We start from the raw sequence: 21037 nt of genomic DNA on the forward strand, positions 1-21037 counted from the left end.
ATGGAATATACGACAGCAAGGGGGTTGCTGAGCTGGGCTCCTACACCAGGTATGACACCTGGTTTGCCGGTGCACAATCCCTCTGTGAGTCACCACTTCACAATGTAAATATATACTATATTGAATGAAGGAGGCACTCAAATGGCGTATAAACTTGCGTTTATCAATTAGTAGCAAAACACGACATGTTTCGGGGAAATCCCCTTCCTCAGGTACACCTGAGGAAGGGGATTTCCCCGAAACATGTCGTGTTTTGCTACTAATTGATAGACTGCTATGGAATATAGAATGGCTGAAGCTATGTGGTGGGGTGAAGCTGTGCTTGTAATGAGGAGGATACTGAACAAGGCTTATTAGAGGCTTTCCACTACTGTATATAGGTGGGTCTTCTGACCACATTCACCATCTGTTAGATTTCACTTGAATGCGTTTTGCTTGATCAGTTAACCTCAAGTACTTGGGATAAATTTGGTACCATACCTATAATGGCATTGCATTTCCGGTGCGGACTTCGGGGGCTAATTGCCTGATCTTGAGTATTGTTTTTAGCAGGTTTTTTACTTGGGTTTATGTCTGTATAGTTTCCTTATTTATCTATTGATGCAATGCATTATTGATGTCTACATTCCCTGAGCTGCATTTCTTGTTGGTTTTACTGCTGTCCTATTCCCCAGGCATTTGCCGAGGTTTGTACATATGTCTTCTCATTTGTTCCACAACTGCTTGCACATACTTGTGGACAGGCTGTCAGCAGCTGAACTGAGACTGATCGGGGAAGTGTTAACTGCTCTACTCCCCAATTTTCTTTGTAAAGCAGTCCTAGCCCTACAAAACTACAGTCCCTATCATGTTGCCTGCAAGATATCTAAGCAGTCATGTGACATAGGTGAACAAAGTAACAACTCATATCATAGCTATAAACAAGTAAATTGTGTAGCAATAACTTACCTGGAGACGACTGGTCACTACTGAGGACAAGTGTTGCAGGAGTTGGTCTACGTCTTCGAATCTGTTTAAAGGTAAAAGCAAGAGAGTCAGATTTGATGCCATGCCATCATGGGTCAGGTTATTTTATCTGTACATAAAATAATTCGTGTGATAAAAAAAAAAAAGTCTGTTCTACAAATTATGTTCTAAGATTCCCACCACCCACCTTGATCTTGGCAAATTAAGAAACATTATGTTATGAACTCCAGTTTTATATACGAAAAAAAAAAACAATTATGGTACATGCTTCGCAAAAACGTCAATGTAGAAAGCTTCTTTCTTAGTTGGTATGGCACAGTGGTTTTGAGGCACTGGTAATTGGACATGAGGAAGGGCTTCGCCCGAAACATGTAGTGTACCTGTCTGATTCAATACAGCTTGTTGCTGCACACAGCTCCTGAGTGCAGTGTCTTCTTTTCGTTTTGTGGTTATTTGGACGTGTCCACACATAATTCATCTAGGGTTGTAACATGGCGGCATCGGCCTGTGTGAGCCCCCGCAATCTCCGCCCCCAGGACTTCACGCCAATTGGCGTTGAGTGGGCCTGGGTATGCTGCCACCCTGTTCACGGCTATTGGCATGGAGCGGTCGGCAACAAGTTAAGCCTCGTACACACACCTTACTTAAGTCGGCTGAGGCAGCCGATAACAACCACCTCAGCTGACAATCAGGCATGAGTATGGCACCCGATGCCCAACCCGCGATCGACCCACCGGATGGATGTACCAAACCCAAGAAATGTCAATGTCCCCGCTGATCCCATTGTTTATGCCACTCCCCCACCTGCCACGTGCTCGTCGTCCCACCGTCGTCCACCCACCCCACTGCATAGCAACACAGCGCATCTTCAGCTATACAGTTGCCAAGCGTGTGCACAACCCAGGCCAGCAATGTCACCCAAGGGGATAAGGTACTAATCCCAAACGGGTGACATCAGGCGACAGTGTGTATGAGCCATTATATTATAGCATGAACCCTGAATATCAATTATGTAAAATGTTATTGTCTAACAAAAATTACTTGTAAGTTAAACTTTTTAAAAAATATGGGTTCTCTGAAAATACACTAGTTTCCCCTTAAGAAATAGGGCATACATTCTATTAATTGGAGCACGCATACATTTTCCCATGGAAAGCATACATTCTGTTAAGACAATAACACAAGTTCTGCTGCTTAATAATAATAAAAAAAAACATTCTACAGGTATAATGGCTGTATGAGTTCTGCTGAATGCTTTCACAGTTCTTCCAAAAGCAATTTAATGTGCTGTGTAGATTAGTATGTATCATACTGATCCTGGTGGAAAATATCACAGAGGTCATCAGTGATCTTTAAATAACCCCAGTTGTTAGCAAGCTTAGCCCTGTAGCAGTTATTACTATGGCTAGAAGCCCAGCAATGCAGATAAACACACTGGGCAACAGAAAGGAAGCCCATTACCCTGCCAAGATAACAAACATCAGTTCTGCATTGAAATGGTCCAGTTAGCCGGCACTGACATATTGTTGAGGAATGTTTCTGCCACCAAACCACATTTTCCGATCAACAAAAAGCAATTGGATGTAATGAAATGCTGGTATTTTTTAGCTTTTGCTACAATATTAAAAGCATTAAAGCAAACATGAACTGGAAATAAACAGAGATAAACAATTATAGTCTTACTCCTAAATAGGGATGATTTCAAGCTGCACAAATTTGCACACAAAATTTGCAAATTCCTGCATCAGCTCAGAATTATTTTCAACGTATTTACCATCCCTACTCCTGGAATCTAAAGATACGTACACATCTTTGACAGCTGTCGCTTCCTTGGGCGGCATCCCTGGGCTGGGGTGTAGCAGGGCTGTGCAGGCGTGTCAGCTGAAGACACGCTGTTTTGCTATGCGGGCGATGAGCATTGCGTGCGTGACATCAAACGGCTGATGGGGGAGCGCTGCAAACAATGGGAGCAGCGTCGCTGGGGTTGAGTAGATCCGGGGGTGGGTCGCTTGCAGGTTTGGGGTCACTGGCTGCCATACACACGCCTGATTATCAGCTGATGTGGTTGATATCAGCCGCCTCAGCCACCGTAAGTAATAAAGGTGCCCATACACTCGTCAGATTGGCAGCAGATAGATAAGAAATGCATCTGATGATCTATCTGATGCGTTTTTAGAACATTTTTTACCAGGATAGAATTCCAATAGATTTCAGTTTGAAATCTATTGAAATTCGATCTGATGGCATTTTTTTGCCATCAGATTTCCATTAAGGCCAATGCAAACTGATAAGCAATCTCATCAGATCGACCTAAATTTTCCACCCTGCCAGTTCGATGGAAATCCATCGAAATCGATCGAAATTGGCCATTGATCGGTCGATTGGCCAACCAATTTGCAATCAATCTATCGATCAGAAAATCGGCTGAGTGTATGGGCCCCTTAAGACGTGTGTACGGGACTTTAGTGTTTTGATCTTTTGTTTTATTGTCGCAGGTGGAAATGACTGTTTTAGATGTTTTACGACCCCCACCATTTTTATACTTCATTCTTGTGTCATTCAGAATCAGAATCAGAATGACTTTATTCGCCAAGTGCGACGGGCGCTGCACCCCGGAATTATTTGTGGACGCTAGGCAAGTTGGCAGTGCAAACAGTACAAGTAACAGTACACATAGTACAATTTATACGAAACATTACAACATAGCAAAAGACACATAGAACGATTGTCACTATATTATGCAAGTTCGTCCTCTAGTGCACCCAGGTGCAGAAGGGGATTAGGAGATGGCATTGGGAGAAGATCTGAGTTTAGGAGAGTGATCGCTTGAGGGAAGAATGTGTTCCTACGCCTGGTGGTTTTGGTGTAGATGGACCTATAGCAACGTCCCGAGCGGAGGGGACTAAAGAAGAGGTTGCCAGGGTGGGAGGGATCCAGAGTGATTCTATTTGCCCTAGACCTCATTCTGGATGTGTGGAGAAGATCCAAGGATGGCAGGGGCAACCCAATGATCCTCTCAGCCTCGTTGATGACTCTCTGGAGTTTGAGCCTATCCTTTGCCTTTGCCCCCGAGTACCAGACAATGATGAAGGAGCAGAGGACAGATTCGATGGTCGCCATATAAAAACTGGTCAGTAGCTCCCTGGGCATGCCAAACTTCCTCAGTAGCCTCAGAAAGAACAGTCTCTGCTGGGCCTTCTTTTGGGTAGTAGAGGTATTTTCATCCCATCTCAAGTTCTCCGTGATGGTGGTGCCCAGGAACCGCGCGCTGTGTACCCTGGTGACTTCGGTGCCATCAATGAGAGTTTTATTGCTGTAACTAGCCAATAAGTTGTTTTACACTACAAATAGTCTGGAGCAGGGCCGGATTTACAGCTCAGGAGCCTATAGGCACTGATGTTCTGTCGCCCTAAGCCCCACCCATCAGCACCGGCCACACCCCCAACTCACGCCCCCTTTTCTTACGCAAGCTAATATAAATATTAACAAAGGCAATTAGAGAATACCAACAATATGCAGATATTGCCAATGACATGCAGAATTTACCAAATGTAGGCTACTACCAGCAACAAGCAGATGTAGATTTTAGTGATGGGTAGATTCTATTGATAGGAAGGTGGTGGTAGGCAATATGGATGGCCTGTGAGTTGTTGCAAATTTGGTTACAATTAGTCTGCATGTTGAAAGTGAGCCAAATCAAAATCAGTTGCAGGGGTATTTGATTGGTCAAATTTAAATCAGTGTGGCCTCTTTCAGACCAGAGGCTGAGTTGTGCGGCACCAGTACAGAGCGCTAGCAATTCTAAGGACCAGAAGGTACTGATCGGTCTAATATATTGGCAGGCTGACAGTGTTTGGTTGATTTTTGTGGCGGGCTGGTAGTATTCGGTTAATCCTAGCGCCAGACTGGTAGTGATCAGTCAAATCTGGTGACAGACATGGAGTGATCGACATTTAGTCCCAGGCTGGTGGTGATCAGTCAAACCTAGTGGCAGACAGGTAGTGATTCGTTGAACCTAGTGCTAGGCTGGTAGAGGTTGGTTGGTTGATTGTAGTGACTGGCAGACAGTAATTGGTCGGTTCTAGTTGCAGGCAGGCAGTACATTGGTGCATGGTTCCCCTCCTCCCAGCTAGTGGAAAGCAGCTGTGTCATGCCTCCCCACATTGAAACAGCACACTGTTCAAGTGATGTCGCACTAAGGACTGAGCTTGAGGCCCCGTTTACACTTAATCAGTTGGTACGCATTTTTTTTCTTCTTCTCCATAGCAGTGCATTATGAAAAATCTTTCAGTTAAAATGTGTATAGTGTGAACTGAGCCATAGGAATACATGGGCATTACTTTGAAAATCAGTTGACCTTTCAGTTTTAACTGAGTGCAACTGATTAAGTGTAAATGGGGCCTAATCCTTACGGGTGACACTTATTATAATAGGAGACACATCAGTCCTCAAAGCATACCTTAATCCTAAACATATCATAAGAGAGAGAGAGAGAGAGAGAGAGAGTTGAGCATATGCTTACAGCATCTCCCAGTGTCTGCATCTGTTTGCCCGTTATCCTCCCCATTCAAAGGGTCCTGGTCGGCACCCTGTGACCCTCACATACTATGCTGTGCATGTGCAGTGTGTCAGCCGGGTACGTTTTGGTTTGGGAGTGCGCACGTACAGAGGCGTAGCTAGGGCTTTCAGCGCCCGGGGACAAAGACTATTAATGCGCCCTGTAAGGAGGGACCCGCCAAAAAAGGGGCGTGACCATGCAACAGAATGTGGGCATGGTAATGGTTGGGACCAAATATACATGACCAGGCCCGCCATCAGGGGGGGACATCCGTGACTCCCGTCACGGGCCCGGGCCTGCAGGGGGGCCCCATCCCCGCCGCGGCCCTAGCGGGTGCCGCCGACCGCCGCTCAACCTCCCCTGGCCACTGCTCCCTCCCTCCATCCCTCTAGCCGCCGCCTCCGCCGCCGCGTCAGACCCCGATCAGGCGGCGACAATAGTGCGGGCGCTAGGACCCAGCGCCCGCACTGATATGCGGAAGTGACGTCACTTCCGCATATAGAGCGGGTGCGTCCAGCGCCCGCTCTTACTGGTCGGGTCGCCGCTGATCTTGAGGTCTGATGCTGCTGGCAGCCTGGCAAGGTAGGGGAGGCAGCGGCGGCGGCTGGGGGGGGGGGGGGCTCCCTGTCACTCGCTCACTAGCTAAAGGGCCTCCCTGTCACTCACTCCCTAGCTAAAGGGCCTCCCTGTCACTCACTCACTGCCTAATGGGGCTCCCTGTCACTCACTCACTAGCTAAAGGGCCTCCCTGTCACTCAGTCCCTAGCTAAAGGGCCTCCCTGTCACTCACTCACTCACTGCCTAATGGGGCTCCCTGTCACTCACTCACTAGCTAAAGGGCCTCCCTGTCACTCACTCACTCACTAGCTAAAGGGGCTCCCTGTCACTCACTCACTGCCTAATGGGGCTCCCTGTCACTCACTCACTAGCTAAAGGGCCTCCCTGTCACTCACTCCCTAGCTAAAGGGCCTCCCTGTCACTCACTCACTGCCTAATGGGGCTCCCTGTCACTCACTCACTAGCTAAAGGGCCTCCCTGTCACTCAGTCCCTAGCTAAAGGGCCTCCCTGTCACTCACTCACTCACTGCCTAATGGGGCTCCCTGTCACTCACTCACTAGCTAAAGGGCCTCCCTGTCACTCACTCACTCACTCACTAGCTAAAGGGGCTCCCTGTCACTCACTCACTGCCTAATGGGGCTCCCTGTCACTCACTCACTAGCTAAAGGGCCTCCCTGTCACTCACTCCCTAGCTAAAGGGCCTCCCTGTCACTCACTCACTGCCTAATGGGGCTCCCTGTCACTCACTCACTAGCTAAAGGGCCTCCCTGTCACTCACTCCCTAGCTAAAGGGCCTCCCTGTCACTCACTCACTGCCTAATGGGGCTCCCTGTCACTCACTCACTAGCTAAAGGGCCTCCCTGTCACTCACTCCCTAGCTAAAGGGCCTCCCTGTCACTCACTCACTGCCTAATGGGGCTCCCTGTCACTCACTCACTAGCTAAAGGGCCTCCCTGTCACTCACTCACTAGCTAAAGGGGCTCCCTGTCACTCACTCACTGCCTAATGGGGCTCCCTGTCACTCACTCACTAGCTAAAGGGCCTCCCTGTCACTCACTCCCTAGCTAAAGGGCCTCCCTGTCACTCACTCACTGCCTAATGGGGCTCCCTGTCACTCACTCACTAGCTAAAGGGCCTCCCTGTCACTCACTCACTAGCTAAAGGGGCTCCCTGTCACTCACTCACTAGCTAAAGGGGCTCCCTGTCACTCACTCACTAGCTAAAGGGGCTCCCTGTCACTCACTCACTAGCTAAAGGGGCTCCCTGTCACTCACTCACTAGCTAAAGGGGCTCCCTGTCACTCACTCACTAGCTAAAGGGCCTCCCTGTCACTCACTCACTAGCTAACGGGGCTCCCTGTCACTCACTCACTAGCTAAAAGGGCTCCCTGTCACTCACTCACTAGCTAAAGGGGCTCCCTGTCACTTACTCACTAGCTAAAGGGGCTCCCTGTCACTCACTCACTAGCTAAAGGGCCTCCCTGTCACTCACTCACTAGCTAAAGGGGCTCCCTGTCACTCACTCACTAGCTAAAGGGGCTCCCTGTCACTCACTCACTAGCTAAAAGGGCTCCCTGTCACTCACTCACTAGCTAAAGGGGCTCCCTGTCACTTACTCACTAGCTAAAGGGGCTCCATGTCACTCACTACCTAACCTGGGGGTCCCTGTCAGAATCCAGGTGAGAGGTGTCTACCATAATAAGGGGGCATTATGTGCCTCATGTCTGCTGAATTTGTCTTGTTGGGGGCCTAATGATTGAATTTTTACTTGTTGGGGGCCTCATGATTTGTTGGGAGCCTCATTGCCTCAAGATTGCTGAATTTGTCTTGTTGGGGGCCTCATGATTTGTTGGGGACCTCATGATTTGTTGGGGTCTCATGATTGCTGAATTTGTCTTGTTGGGGGTCTCACGATTGCTGAATTTATCTTGTTGGGGGCCTCATGATTGCTGAATTTGTCTTGTTGGGGGCCTTATGATTGCTGAATTTGTCTTGTTGGGGGTCACATGATTGCTAACTGCGAGACTATGGGAAAAGCTGAATCATTACCATATGAGACAATAGCATTAAACCTACTTTTTTAGTTTTTTTAAACAGAAAATAAAACTGGGAGGTTCTAAAAAAATGATGGAGCACTTCCTCCTTCCGGCTTGAAGGAGGAAGTGCTCGATATCGAGGCTTGCAACGCGTCCATTCGGAAACTTGCACCTCGTTGAAACGCTGGGCGGAGAGCGGCGGTCTGGGTAATTAACCCCGCCGCATCTAGCCGCTCAGCTGTGGCAATTAGAGCTAACTTGAATCACGAGTATCCACCGTGGTTATTCGTGATTAATTTGTGGACAGCAAGCCTCCAACTAGCTCTGCCAACATGTAATGGCTACGCACATTTCTCAGTTTGGGGGGGGGGGGGGGCCCGGACTGATGATTTGTGAGGGGCCCCAAAATTTCTGATGGCGGCCCTGTACATGACCTTAGCAGTGGTGTAAAAGGTCGCGCAGAGAAGACAGATCTGTGCTCCGCTGATCTGTTCTAGACTGGACCAGATTAGCGGAGCACAGATCTGTCTACTCCGCAGAAATGGAGTAAGTGTTCTGCCGCCCGCCCGACGCTCATATCTGCAGGCGGAGCGAGAGGGTGAGCCCTAAGGTGAGGGAAGGGGGGGGATCTCCCCCCCCCCCTCTTCCCCACACTGATGTGTCCACAGCTCTCCCTCTTCTCTGCACTCCTGCTGGGGGGGGGGAATAAATGAAAAAAAAAAACACAGGTCATGGCTGGGCGCCCCTAGGGACCCAGCGCCCGGGGGCATGTGTCCTACCCCGCCCACCCCAAGCTACGCCCCTGCGCACGTAAAGCACTTGGGGTTCCACTTCCCAGCAAGCGTGGTCACAAGACGCTCAAGCAGACATACTGTGCATACACAGTGTAGTAGGTCTGGGTCAGAGGATACCGACCAGGACACTTAGAATGGGGAGGGAAACAAGCAAACAGAGGCAGACGCCGGGAGGTGCAGCAAGCATATGTACAACTCCCCTCACACACAGAGCGTCAATTTGAGGAACTGTTTCGGACCAACGTATCCTTTAAAGGAAATATCAGGCATTTGCTTCCTGTCGCTTCCTCCAGCCCCTGGAAGACTGTGTCCCTCACCGCAGCTCCGCTCTCAGCCAGTCTCCCGGGGTCACCTTGGTTGCAGATGCTGACCTGGCGAGGTCGGTATCTTCTGCGCCTGCACAGAACGCTCCCAGCTACGTGAGCATGATCACGCAGGCGCAGAAGATACCGACCTCGCCGGGTCGGCATCTGCAACCGAGGTGACCCCGGGAGACCGGCTGGGAGCGGAGCTGCGGTGAGGGACACAGTCTTCCAGGGGCTGGAGGAAGCAACAGGTAAGTAGATCACATTTTCTTTAAAATACCTGATATTTTCTTTAACCTTCACTAACCACTGATATCCCCACTTCTCTAGCTGAGTGACTACATTACTCCCCCCTTCTGAACCATGTCCCCTGATGAGGCAATCCTATGCTTCCCTTTACTCTTTCAAGTGGCCCCCCTCCCCATCTGACACCTACAACCTGGCCTTCAGCAGCGTTCCATAGGGCAACACTTCAGCACCGACCAGCTGTCACCTGACCTGATTACCGCAGCAATGACATCTGATCAGGTCAGGTGACAACTGGACATACAGTAGCTGAGGTGTCACCCTATGGAAACACTGGGAAGCATCACAGGATTGTCTCAGCAGGGGATACTGTTCAGAAAGGGGAGGGGGGGGAGGCAGGGGGGAGCATTACAGTGTCAGCTAGGAAAAGGAGGGAGGAGGATCAATTAGGGTCCCAAGCCTCTCTCAGTCTCTGCATGATCAGTCACTCACTTTGTCCCTGTACCTGGCTGCAGATCTCACTGGCTGCAACGCAGGTCTGTGTAGCTGTACGCTGTCCTGTGATAGGAATAGCATAGTAGCACTGGCATCTTCAAATGTTCCGGGCACAGGCTGAACCAATGGGGGCAGAGCTGTAGCTGCTGCAGCAATCATCCTAAAGCCATTTGTTTACAGCATGAGCATTCCATGCTGCTCTCCCACCACTAACTCGGCTGTCACGTTACTATAACCAGACCTTAGCCTGTACCATGTGAGAAGGAGGGGGGACGGAGCTTTTTGTGTTTAGCCTAGCTCTGTTTCCTCTTCCTCCCTCCCCCCTACACACTTTGAAGAACAAACTTTCTCCCCTAATAGCTCCCGGCTGCTACAGAGAGTGCAAAAATAAATAAAGCCAGCCGAGACACAGTGCCGCCCTCATCTCGCTGACACGCCTGTAGCTTGCTCGCAGCTGAAAGGCAATGCTGCGTCCTGACTCCCTCACTCCCTGTGTGTAGTAATTTATACAGTGGACGCTCGCTGTGAAACTGCAATGTGATGCGGGCGGGTCGATTAATTATCTCCTGCGCTCACTGCTCTGCCACTCTTTCTCTGCATAGGGGCACATTCAGGACCCGCCCCTGTCCTATAAGCCCGCCTATAGGCACGTGCCTATAGTGCCTTATGGGAAATCCGGCCCTGGTCTGGAGAGAAACTGCCATTCAGGTCCTGGTATTTTAATCCTTAGGCAGGGTTGGTTCTAGCTATAATGGGGCACCGGGGCTCATTTAGTGAGTTAGACCTAAATTTCTAGACTTATACTCGAGTATATACGGATTGTCTGTTGTGATGGAATGCAATGGATGCCTTGTGAAAGGAGACTTACAGTGATTCAAAGGTAAAAAAGGAAGACTATCTAGTTCTGTGGGTTTTGTGGGACTATACCTGCACATGTTTAACTCATTATGGTGTCACATGACAGGTCAGGAACCCTTTTTTAAAGAGGAACTCCAGTGAAAATAATGTAGTAAAAAAAGTGCTTCATTTTTTACCATAATTATGTATAAATGATTTAGTCAGTGTTTGCTCATTGTAAAATCTTTCCTGTCCCCGATTTACATTCTGACATTTATTACATGGTGACATTTTTACTGTGGGCAGGTTATGTAGCTGCTCCTAGCTGTTTTGGCTGTTAGAGACAGCTGTAAACAGCTAATTCCTGTCTGTGAACATTGTTACATTGTGGCAGTTTGCCCAAAGTACAGCGGTACTCAGAGCTTCTTGTGGGAGGGGTTTCAACACAAAATCAGTCATACAGCGCCCCCTGATGGTCTGTTTGTGAAAAGCATTATATTTCTCATGTAAAAGGGGGTATCAGCTACTGATTGGGATAAAGTTCAATTCTAGTTTGGAGTTTCTCTTTAAAGGAAACTTATAGCAAAACAAAAGAACAGACTGTGCTTATATGCAGTGATGCAACTGAGGAGCTTGGGGCCCCAGTCCGAGTTTTACATGAGATTCCATGCACGTTATTGATATAAAGACCCAAATCCCACCAAGGACAGTTTCAGTGTCAGAGTAGTATAATCAGAGTAAGGAAACAGTTAAAAGAAAACTGAAACAAGAGGGATATGGATGCTGCAATATTTATTTCCTTTTAAGCAATGCCAGTGGCCTGCTGATCCTCTGTCTTTAATACTTTCAGCCATAGACCCTTAACAAGCATGAAGCAGATCATGTGTTTCTGACATTATTGTCAGATCTGACAAGTTTAGCAGCATGCTTATTCCTGGTGTTATTCAGACTACTGCAGCCAGATAGATCAGCAGTTCTGCCAGGCAACTGACATTTTTTTAAAAATAAATAAATATGGCAGCCTCCCTTTCCTTCTCATTACAGTTGTCCTTTAACTCCTTGCCAACCGCTCCACGCCAATCGGCGTGAACGCGGGGGTAGCCCCAGGACTGTTCGACGTGGATTGGCATGAATGGCCTTCTATGGGGCTAGCAGGAGAGTGCGCGCATCTCTGCTTGGAAGGTGGAGCTACACTCCGCCTTCAGTCTCCCATCGGCGATTGCCGCTCGGAGACTGTTAGACGGGGAAACCACCGTCTAATAGGCATGTACAGCGCTGCGATCTAAGGCAGTGCTGTACTGGGGACAGCTGTGTGACACAGCCGATTGCTGTGATAGGCTGACAGGGGGAGGGAGGGAGGTAAAAAAAGAAAAATATTTGTAAAAAAATAAAAACAATCATTGGGGGAACGATCAGACCCCATCGACAGAGAGCTCTGTTGGTGCTCTGTTGGTGGGATGAAAAGGGAGGGGGGGGGGGGGGGAACACTTGTGTGCTGAGTTTTGCGGCCCTGCAGCGAGCCTTTAAAGCTACAGTGGCCTCTTTAGTTAAAAATGGCCTGGTCACTAAGCGGGTTTAACAGCACTGCGGTCCTCAAGTGGTTAAGGATTATTACTATTCAATGCACAAATAGAGGTGTTTATTCCCAGTAGTATAGCACCAATGAAAAGATAATACGATGGATGAAGGAAGGCCCCTAATGTGCCCCTCTGGTCCAGGGGCCTCTGTGTGGTCACAGCCTCTGCATCCCAGATCGCTACGCCACTGCTTATGTAGAAGATGGAAATTAACTGTGCATACTGCCTGCCGACCAGATGACTTTTAAATATTGTTTCACAACAAGTGCAGTCCAAAGCCAGCTCACAAGCATGCTACATCTATTAACAGCTGTGGAAGTTGTTAGTATCCAAGTGGCCAATTGAGAATGTCATACAAACAGCTGTGATTGCTGCTGGACGAAACATTTTTATAGGAACGGCATGAGGAGTCTAGCAACTTTAGCAAGTGTGGCTAAGCATGTGCCAACCGCTACTGCTATGTGTCTTATAATATACCCTGATCTGGAAATTAAGTCTACAGAGGTCCTCATTTATCCAGGTCATTGTAAATTCAAGAAATTATTAACCTCCCTGGTGGTAGAATTCCTTCTGATTTTAGGGTCTAAAAGCGGTACCATTTTTTCATGTGCTTTTAGACCTGAAAAGCATGAAAAAAATCATACCACAAGAGAGTCTGCAGCAGCCCCAGCACTTACTCACCTCCCTGGGCTCCAGCGCTGCAGTTTCCCCTCTGCCCTCCGGGTGGCGCTGTAACCCTATAGTGAGATTGCCATCTGTCATGACGCCAGACGTTGATCTCACCAGGGGGAAGCAGAGCCTCGGAGGAGAGCAAGAACAATGGCGGCCGATGTCGGGATCCCCCTGGGAGGTGAGTTGAAACGCTCACTGCACGCATTGCTCTGCATAGAACCTCTAGCGGCTACCCCGAGTGTAGGACGGGGTTACCGCTTTTGAGCTGCGGTTTTCACCCACGACTGCAGCTTGGGGTTACCGCCAAGGAGGTTAAAGAATACCTTAGCTCTAATGCATTTTAAAGTGACATCCATGCTAACCTAGAAATAAAAAAACACATAAGTAAGTAGATAAATACTAGTTCTACTTACATCACAAATGTATTGCACTGTCCACAATATGATTCCTGTGAATTTTATAAAGGAAAAACAGAGAATCCTATCGTAGACAGTTTTCACCTTGGTTACCTTTGAATGAAGCTAATCCTGACATTATTTCCTGCCTCAGGCCTGAAACCCACTGCTTTCTGAGTGCTTTGTGATTTGAAAAGCTCTTGCTAACGTAATGCTATGAGTGTGATCCCACTAGAGCGACGTGATTTTATAAAAATCCCCCATGGCATTGCATTAGCAAGAGCTTTTCAAAATCACTAGCGATTAGAAAAGGCTGCTAGGGGATTTGAACCCTCACTCTTTTTTTCTCCTCTTGCTAATTGTGTATTTGTTACTCGCCCGCCTCCCAGTATCTTCAGACACTCCCACTGAGGTCTATACTAGGAAGTGCACTGTCTTATGTAATTAGAAGAGGGGAGAAATAAAGGGAAGAGGAAGAATATATTATAGATAAAAAGATCCCCCAGCAGGCAACTGTTTTGCCAGCCGATGACAAGGGCAATTAAAGGGCCAGTGCTCCTAAGGTATGTGATAACGCCAAACCATAACAGCATAAAAAGTTTTGAATGCAGGATTAGCATCTTTATCACGTATACTCAGACACTCAGTTTTGGAACAATCTCATTTGGAACAACGCAGTGTGTCAAGTGTAAGAGGACCCTGATAGGTTATTCTAGAAGACTTACAACATATTCTAGTTCAGCCCTATGATCTTTCTAATTTCAATAGGGTTTCATGTATTAGCTAGGGATGCTCATTCAGATTCTGCGGAAATGCAATTTCCGAAATTCCGATCGGAAATTGCATTTCCGCATCGGAATGCGGAAATCGGTAATGCAAGTGCGTTAGGCGGATTTCCGCCGGAAATCGCGGAAATTCCGCCCGATTTTAACATTGATTTTCTCAAAAACTATAAGGTCTTTTTGAAAACTTTTTTTGCATCTTGTTCAGAAGATTCTGTTTAATAAACCCTAAAAATTTGGTGTTTGTAGGACTTACGGGGGCTTTGCTATTAACCGCTAAAGTCGGCGGATTTTTACTGTAATGTAAAATGCAGGAAATCTGCTTCTGCCTATTTTCTGCATTTATATTACAGGAAAAATCCTCTGACTTTAACGGTTAATAGCAAAGCCCCCGTACGTCCTAGAAACACCAAACTTTCAGGGTTTATTAAACAGAATCTTCTGAACAAGATGCAAAAAAGTTTTCAAAAAGACCTTATAGTTTTTGAGAAAAATCGATGTTAAAGTCGGGCGGAATTTCCGCAATTTCCGGCGGAAATTCCGCATTGGAATGCGGAAATTGGTAGCGGAAAGCGGAATCGGTAATTGGCAATGGCGGAATGCGGAATTACCGCGGAATCGGAAATTGGCATTTCCGACCATCCCTAGTATTAGCCTTCTAAAATCTTACTGTACATGAAGAACACATCCTATAGCTGCACGCTTGCTTAATATGGGAGAGAAAGATCTAAATATAGCTTTTCAAATTAAGCTTCTTTGCTCACTCCCTTATTTTTGTGCCCACATGAGTCAGACCTGGAGATGGCTGCACTTAACAGGTGGTTATCCTCAGGCTTATCCTTGGTAATACGTGGCCTTAATTAGGATGAAAACAAACCATTATCTACTGAGAGCAATACCAAATCCTATTAAGATATTACGTTTGTTATCTCCAAACATTTTACTATATGAACTGTCTAAAGATTAACACTTTGAGTTGTGGGGGATGGCTTCGTGCAAACAAATAAGAAGTTGTGTCAAATGAGAATAAAATCCTCTTAGTAAATGTATAGATTCAAAGAGAATAAAGATCGCAATCGCCATCGGGACAAATGAGGGTCTGCTCAGACATAAAGGGTAGTAATGGGAAAATGGGATGCAGCATCGCACACACACACACACACACACACACACACACACACACACACACACACACACACACACACACACACACACACACACACACACACACACACCTACGTACACACACACCTACGTACACACACCACACACACACACACACACACACACACACCTACGTACACACACCACACACACACACACACACACACACACACACACACACACACACAAACTTCTTCTTAACGTGAACCAAGCACCACTTTTCTTTTTCTGGTTTCTAAAAGCTAAGCTAGGGGAAGTTGTGAGGATAGCATCTGTGACTTCTGTAAACTCTTTGAGGCATAAGTCCTTATCTGCCTGAAACTTTTGAGGTCAGGCAGGCAATGGAAGTAGGAGGAAATAGGATAATAAAGGCCTCTCCTAAACTGTTAAATGCAAAAAGATTTCTTTTTATTGATGAGCCACATTGTTGGCATGCATATTAAATGTGCTATTGAGATGCCCTGGGTGCTAAAAATGGTGCGTGGTTCACCTTATAGGAGACCTGAAGTGAGAGGAATATGGAGGCTGACATGTGCATTACATTATAAACAATACAGACTAAGGAAATAAAGAAAATGGACCAGATTTATCAAGAGTGACTGAGGCAAAATATTGGTAGGTTTTTAGAATTCCATGCAGAACTGTCTCAGGCATCTTAAGAAATCATTAGATAGTGCAGATTCCTTCTAAAACTGTTGTAAAATAGGAGGAGTTTGGAAGGTCTCTCAGACAGTGCAGTGTGTGAGGGGAATTGCTGTTACTGAGGTAACCAACACACCTGCTGTATTGATACCAGCAGTGTAATGATCCGCTCAGCTGGTTGCACAGGCAGACAGCTGTTTGACCATTCCTCAAGTCTGTGGGCTGCAGGTCTCTGGAAGAGAGACCTGTCTTCACTTTGCAAGTTTTCAGACCTGCTCTGCTGCTGAGGAATTTGCATACACTTGTCATGCAAATTGCCTAGCCGCCTCCTTTGAAGGCTTGCAGCATAAATACCATGTGATCCCAAAATCCTTTGCGGGTCATGATGGTTTGTTACAACTAAAGCACTCCTGGAGTGTCAGCCTTGCTATTACTTGCTACAGATTATCTTAGAGTATTCTTGGGGACTGCACTAGGCATCCTTCTAGTGCAGTCAGGTTGTATTATCTGTATTGCCTGTCTTGTCTTGTCCTTGCGATTGCACTGTCGCCAGCAGTTGGCGATGGTGAATCGTTTGGCCCAGTACCTGGATCGCACTTGCCCTAGCGTTAGTGGCAGTGGGTCTCTCTAGTCTATGTCTTGGAGTTTTACCGTAGCTGCGGTTGCTACTGGTTACTCCTTCTATCTGTCTTGCCGTGTGGATCGCACTCGCTCTGGCGGTAAGAGCAGTGGATCCTGCTAGGCATATTCCTGTATTTGGATCACACTTGCTCTGGTGGAAAAGAGCAGTGGATCCTGCTAACTCTGTTGCTGTACTTGGATCACACTTGCTCTGGTGGAAAAGAGCAGTGGATCCTGCTAGCTCTGTTTCTCTACTTGGATCACACTTGCTCTGGTGGAAAAGAGCAGTGGGTCCTGCTAGTTCTGTTTCTCTACTTGGTTCACACTCGTTCTGGCGTAAAGAGCAGTGGATCCTCCCTGTCCTGTCCCTGAACCCGGATCGCACTCACTCTGGCGGAAGAGCGGTGAATCTTATCTGACCTATTCCTGTTGTTCGTTCGTCTGTCTGTCTGGAGCAAACACTTGCGGTTGCCTGTGGTAAGGCAGCCGTTTAGCAAGCGTTCCTGTTATTTGTTCACTTGTGTTCATTCGTTAGTCAGGGTGGTGTGCTTGTCTCTGTTGCGCTTATCGTGCTGAGACCGCGCCGTAAACGCGCTTGTCGCTGTTGCGCCTAATGCACGGTGACCGCGTTTAGGTATTGCGTTTGTTATTTTCGTTGACATTCTCATTGTATGATATGCTGTGCCTTTCTCTCTGCTCCTGCGTTTAACCTTTACTCTGTCTTGTGTCACTGTTGGCAATCGCCACACTTGCGTTCACACTTTGGTCGTCGCTGTTGTATGTCGACCGTCGCCGGGCGGCGACTAGATTGGTAGACATACATACATTCTGTCTCTGTGCTCTATCCCCCGAGAGAAACTATCCTGCTCTGTATTGCTCCATTACGTACAATCATTATCTGGAATCTGTGGCTGTGCAGAGGATCTGTTCCTCTGCACTCCATAGCTCCATCTGCCGGCAGGAATTCCCCTCTGCAGGTGCATTGCACCGCAGCTGGGTTCTCTCAGATTAGACGCTTGTGGGGGATTTCCGCAGTGTCAGCGCACATCCTGTGCGCTGACCACAGAAATAATTCCACAATCGTTACAAGCAGGCTCTGAGGAAGAATTCAGCAGGGGGAGGAGCAACACACAAATCATGTCTAGCCTGCACTCTGCAATCATGTCTAGCCTGCAGTTCTACATCTGTAGAACTGCTATCAAGCACTTCTTAATCTGCGCCAGTATAGGGATGGATTTGCAGTTTTCTTAACTGTAGTGCAGGTCTAGAAATTCACGCTAAATTGCCGCTATTACCTAAGACTTAAGAAGGTTCTTATTATCATGCACAACTGTTCTCCCTGCTGGTTAGAACAGATTAAGAAGAAAAAACTGTCAATAATGCATTGATAAATCTCCCCCACTGTTCTCAAAAGGGGAATGAAAGAGAAAAATACTAACAGAGGCACTCACACAACATACCTGTATTATGGGCAATGAGGGCGTATTGTAAATGGTTAAACAAACCAACAAACTGTCTTCAGACCCATCTCCACCACATTTCCCTAATCTAATGTAAACATACTGTTCATCCATTAGGAAGTAGCCATAAGCCCACACCACGGAATTAAATAATAATTTCAACATTTGTATAGCACTTTTCTCTTACTGGACTCAAAGCACAAAGTCAGTAATGAACGTCCCTTTCATTACTGTGTAGGATATGCCATGGGTCATAAAGATCTGCCATAAGTAATATTATCTGATGTGAAGTCGTTTTTTTAGTTCCTGTATGAGAGGTGTCCAGTTAAGGCTTGATTTGGTGATTTCTTAGAGAAGGGCTTCCCAACCCTGTTCTCAAGTACCACCAACAACAGTGTATGTTTTGCAGAAAACTACAAACATTCACAGGTGAGGTAATTACTGTCTCAATATAGCTGATTAACTACCTCTGTGGATTTCCACAAAACATGCACTGTTGGTGGTACTTGAAGACAGGGTTGGAAAGCCCTGTCTTAAAGCCCTGTCCATCCAAAGTTTTGAATCGGGGCCCAGTGGTATCTAGTTACGTAACGCCCCTGATCAACAGTGTCCAACATTTTATTAAATTCACTGGTCAGTTCAGCTACTTTGTCTTTGTCTTCAGTATGAGAGACTCTGTTACCTATTACAGATTGCAACTGCTTGCTAGTAGAGGGAATGTCACTACTTATGGAGGATTGCAGTGAAAGAATTCAATCTTTTAACCACTTCACCCCAAAGCGGGTTTTACCCTAACGGACAAGAGCGATTTTCACCTTTCAGTGCTCATCCCTTTCATTTGCCAATAGCTTAATCACTACTAATCACAATGAAATGATCTATTCTATATCTTGTTTTTGTTCACCACCAATTGGGCTTTTTGGGGTTGATATTTGTTTTCAGTAATTACTTTATTTTTTATGCATTTTACAGGGAAAAACAAGGAAAAAATGAAAAAATACACTATTTCTCTTATAGTTTTAATATAAACACTGCTATTGTGCATAAAACCCACACATTTTATCCGCCTATTTGTTCTGGTTATCACAAGATTTTAATTTTGTCCCTAATACAAAGTATGGTGACAATATATTATTTGGAAATAAAGGTGTATTTTTTCTATGGTGTTTTTCCCCCCACTATTTTCACGTGCACACGCACAGCGGCAGCAGCACTGTTTGACTTATAAAAACGTCCTGGAACCATTAAGAGGCTCTAGCAGGACATTTTTATAAGTCAGCTTGTCATTAAGTGGTTAAGTATGCTTGTGAGATGTTCTGCTCTGTTGCAGGGAATTGTTCAATCGTGGGGAGTGAAACTGTAGTGCTTTGTGACAGAGAGGGAGAGAGGCTTGTCTCATCATGCTGCTCATGCAGTCTCTGTTTAGCCCTAATTGGGCTCTTGGTTGTGGGATGGTGCCATCTTTGGAAGTTAAGACTGCAAGCTGCTGCATCTCGACAAAGAAATATCGCAGCTTCTGAGGCTTCTTTTCTTCCACTTCCTTGTACTGTAGCTTCTGTGTCCATTGGTAATTATTCTATGAGCAGGGGAAGTTGTGTTGACGCTTGGTGAGCAGCTTTGAGAGAGCCAGTTCACAGAGCTAGAGAGGAGTGCGTCCATATTGCCTGCATGCTGGACAAGCCTCGTATCGGGATGGTTTTGACATGCTGATATTGAACCAGAGCCTGGTGTATGTTCAGGGGTCTACAGCTCTCTCCTGAGCTCCTCGCTGCACTTCACCTCTTTGATTAGAGTCAAAGAAAAATAAGCCAAAACTGATACCTTGCCTAGGACGATGTTTCACTTTAATCCTTCAAGAGCCTAGCACTTATCAAAGCAGGCTCCAACTATTTCCTTTACCCTTTCCAATGTGCTCTGTGCAACAAAATCCAATAGTTTGGCTAGAGTACTGCTGAAAGCTACTGTGGCATTGGTGAAATGTCTCTGGGGACCACAGGCGACATAGTTATATGTTTTATTTTGCAGCTCACCCTACTTAATCATTTTTTTAAGTTCTTAGTAATGTAATAACTCACTTGGCACAGTAAGAGCAAGCATGAGTGATGCGCCTCTTATTACCTCCCTGGTGGGCTGAACGTCAGGACAGATCCAGGATATCACTGACTCATCATAGATGTGACAATTAGATATTTATTGTGTGACATAACACTGCCTCAGTTGCCTTCTCATTAATCCTTCAACAACACTTTTAACTTCCTGACTGGAGTGGATCAGTAGCAGCTAAATAATAACATAACTTACACATATTTACACATCTAGTCCAGTGCCCATTTCATTGATAGTCTAGCTAGTTTCAACTTGACACGAAGCACAGCTACTGCACTGTGTGCCAAGTGAAAACAAAAACATTCAAGCACACTTCTCAGCACAATTCTGAGGAAGATGCTGTCCACTGTAGTATGACTTTCCAGTCATCACTCTGCAGGTGGTTTTATTGGAACAGATTGTAATTGTCCTCATCGGGCCACAGTTGCAGATTAATTCTACAGTGAATCAATGACACAGATGAATTATCTAAATTACACAAGATGTTTGTTCTACGACCTTAGAAGTCCTTGCAGAAATTAGCTAGGGGGAAGCTCAGTAATAACGTAAGTGCACTGACTGCACTTAAGGGTACACAGTAAATAAATGATTGTAGCAGCAATAGAAACACGATTGCGGAGGGAGTGCGTGGAGCCAGTCTGTTGGAGTCTAAATTTTTGCAAATATAAGAGGCTGTAAACAAGACATAGATTTCAATATGCCAAATCTGGAAGAGGTTTAGTTATGCAAACAGCGATCAGCAATTGTTTCAGAGGGAAGTTTAGGAGTGGGCACTGTTTAGACAAGTTGTAGTCTCCCAGCTGAAAAGCCTATTCTGTTGTGG

The 21037-nt window shown here is 46.4% G+C and overlaps 1 protein-coding gene across 2 annotated transcripts in view; it reads right to left on the bottom strand.

The window, feature by feature from the left end:
• PPP1R1A (protein phosphatase 1 regulatory inhibitor subunit 1A) overlaps window positions 1–21037 on the bottom strand; it is a 263501-nt gene that overhangs the window by 120004 nt on the left and 122460 nt on the right. For both annotated transcript variants that reach the window (XM_068265113.1, XM_068265114.1), the window contains exon 2: window positions 949–1009. In XM_068265113.1, coding sequence (XP_068121214.1) covers window positions 949–1009 — 61 coding nt within the window. The remainder of the gene's footprint in view (window positions 1–948; window positions 1010–21037) is intronic.

This window comes from Hyperolius riggenbachi, chromosome 2 (assembly GCF_040937935.1).
Source record: "Hyperolius riggenbachi isolate aHypRig1 chromosome 2, aHypRig1.pri, whole genome shotgun sequence".
Taxonomy (NCBI): Eukaryota; Metazoa; Chordata; class Amphibia; order Anura; family Hyperoliidae; genus Hyperolius; species Hyperolius riggenbachi.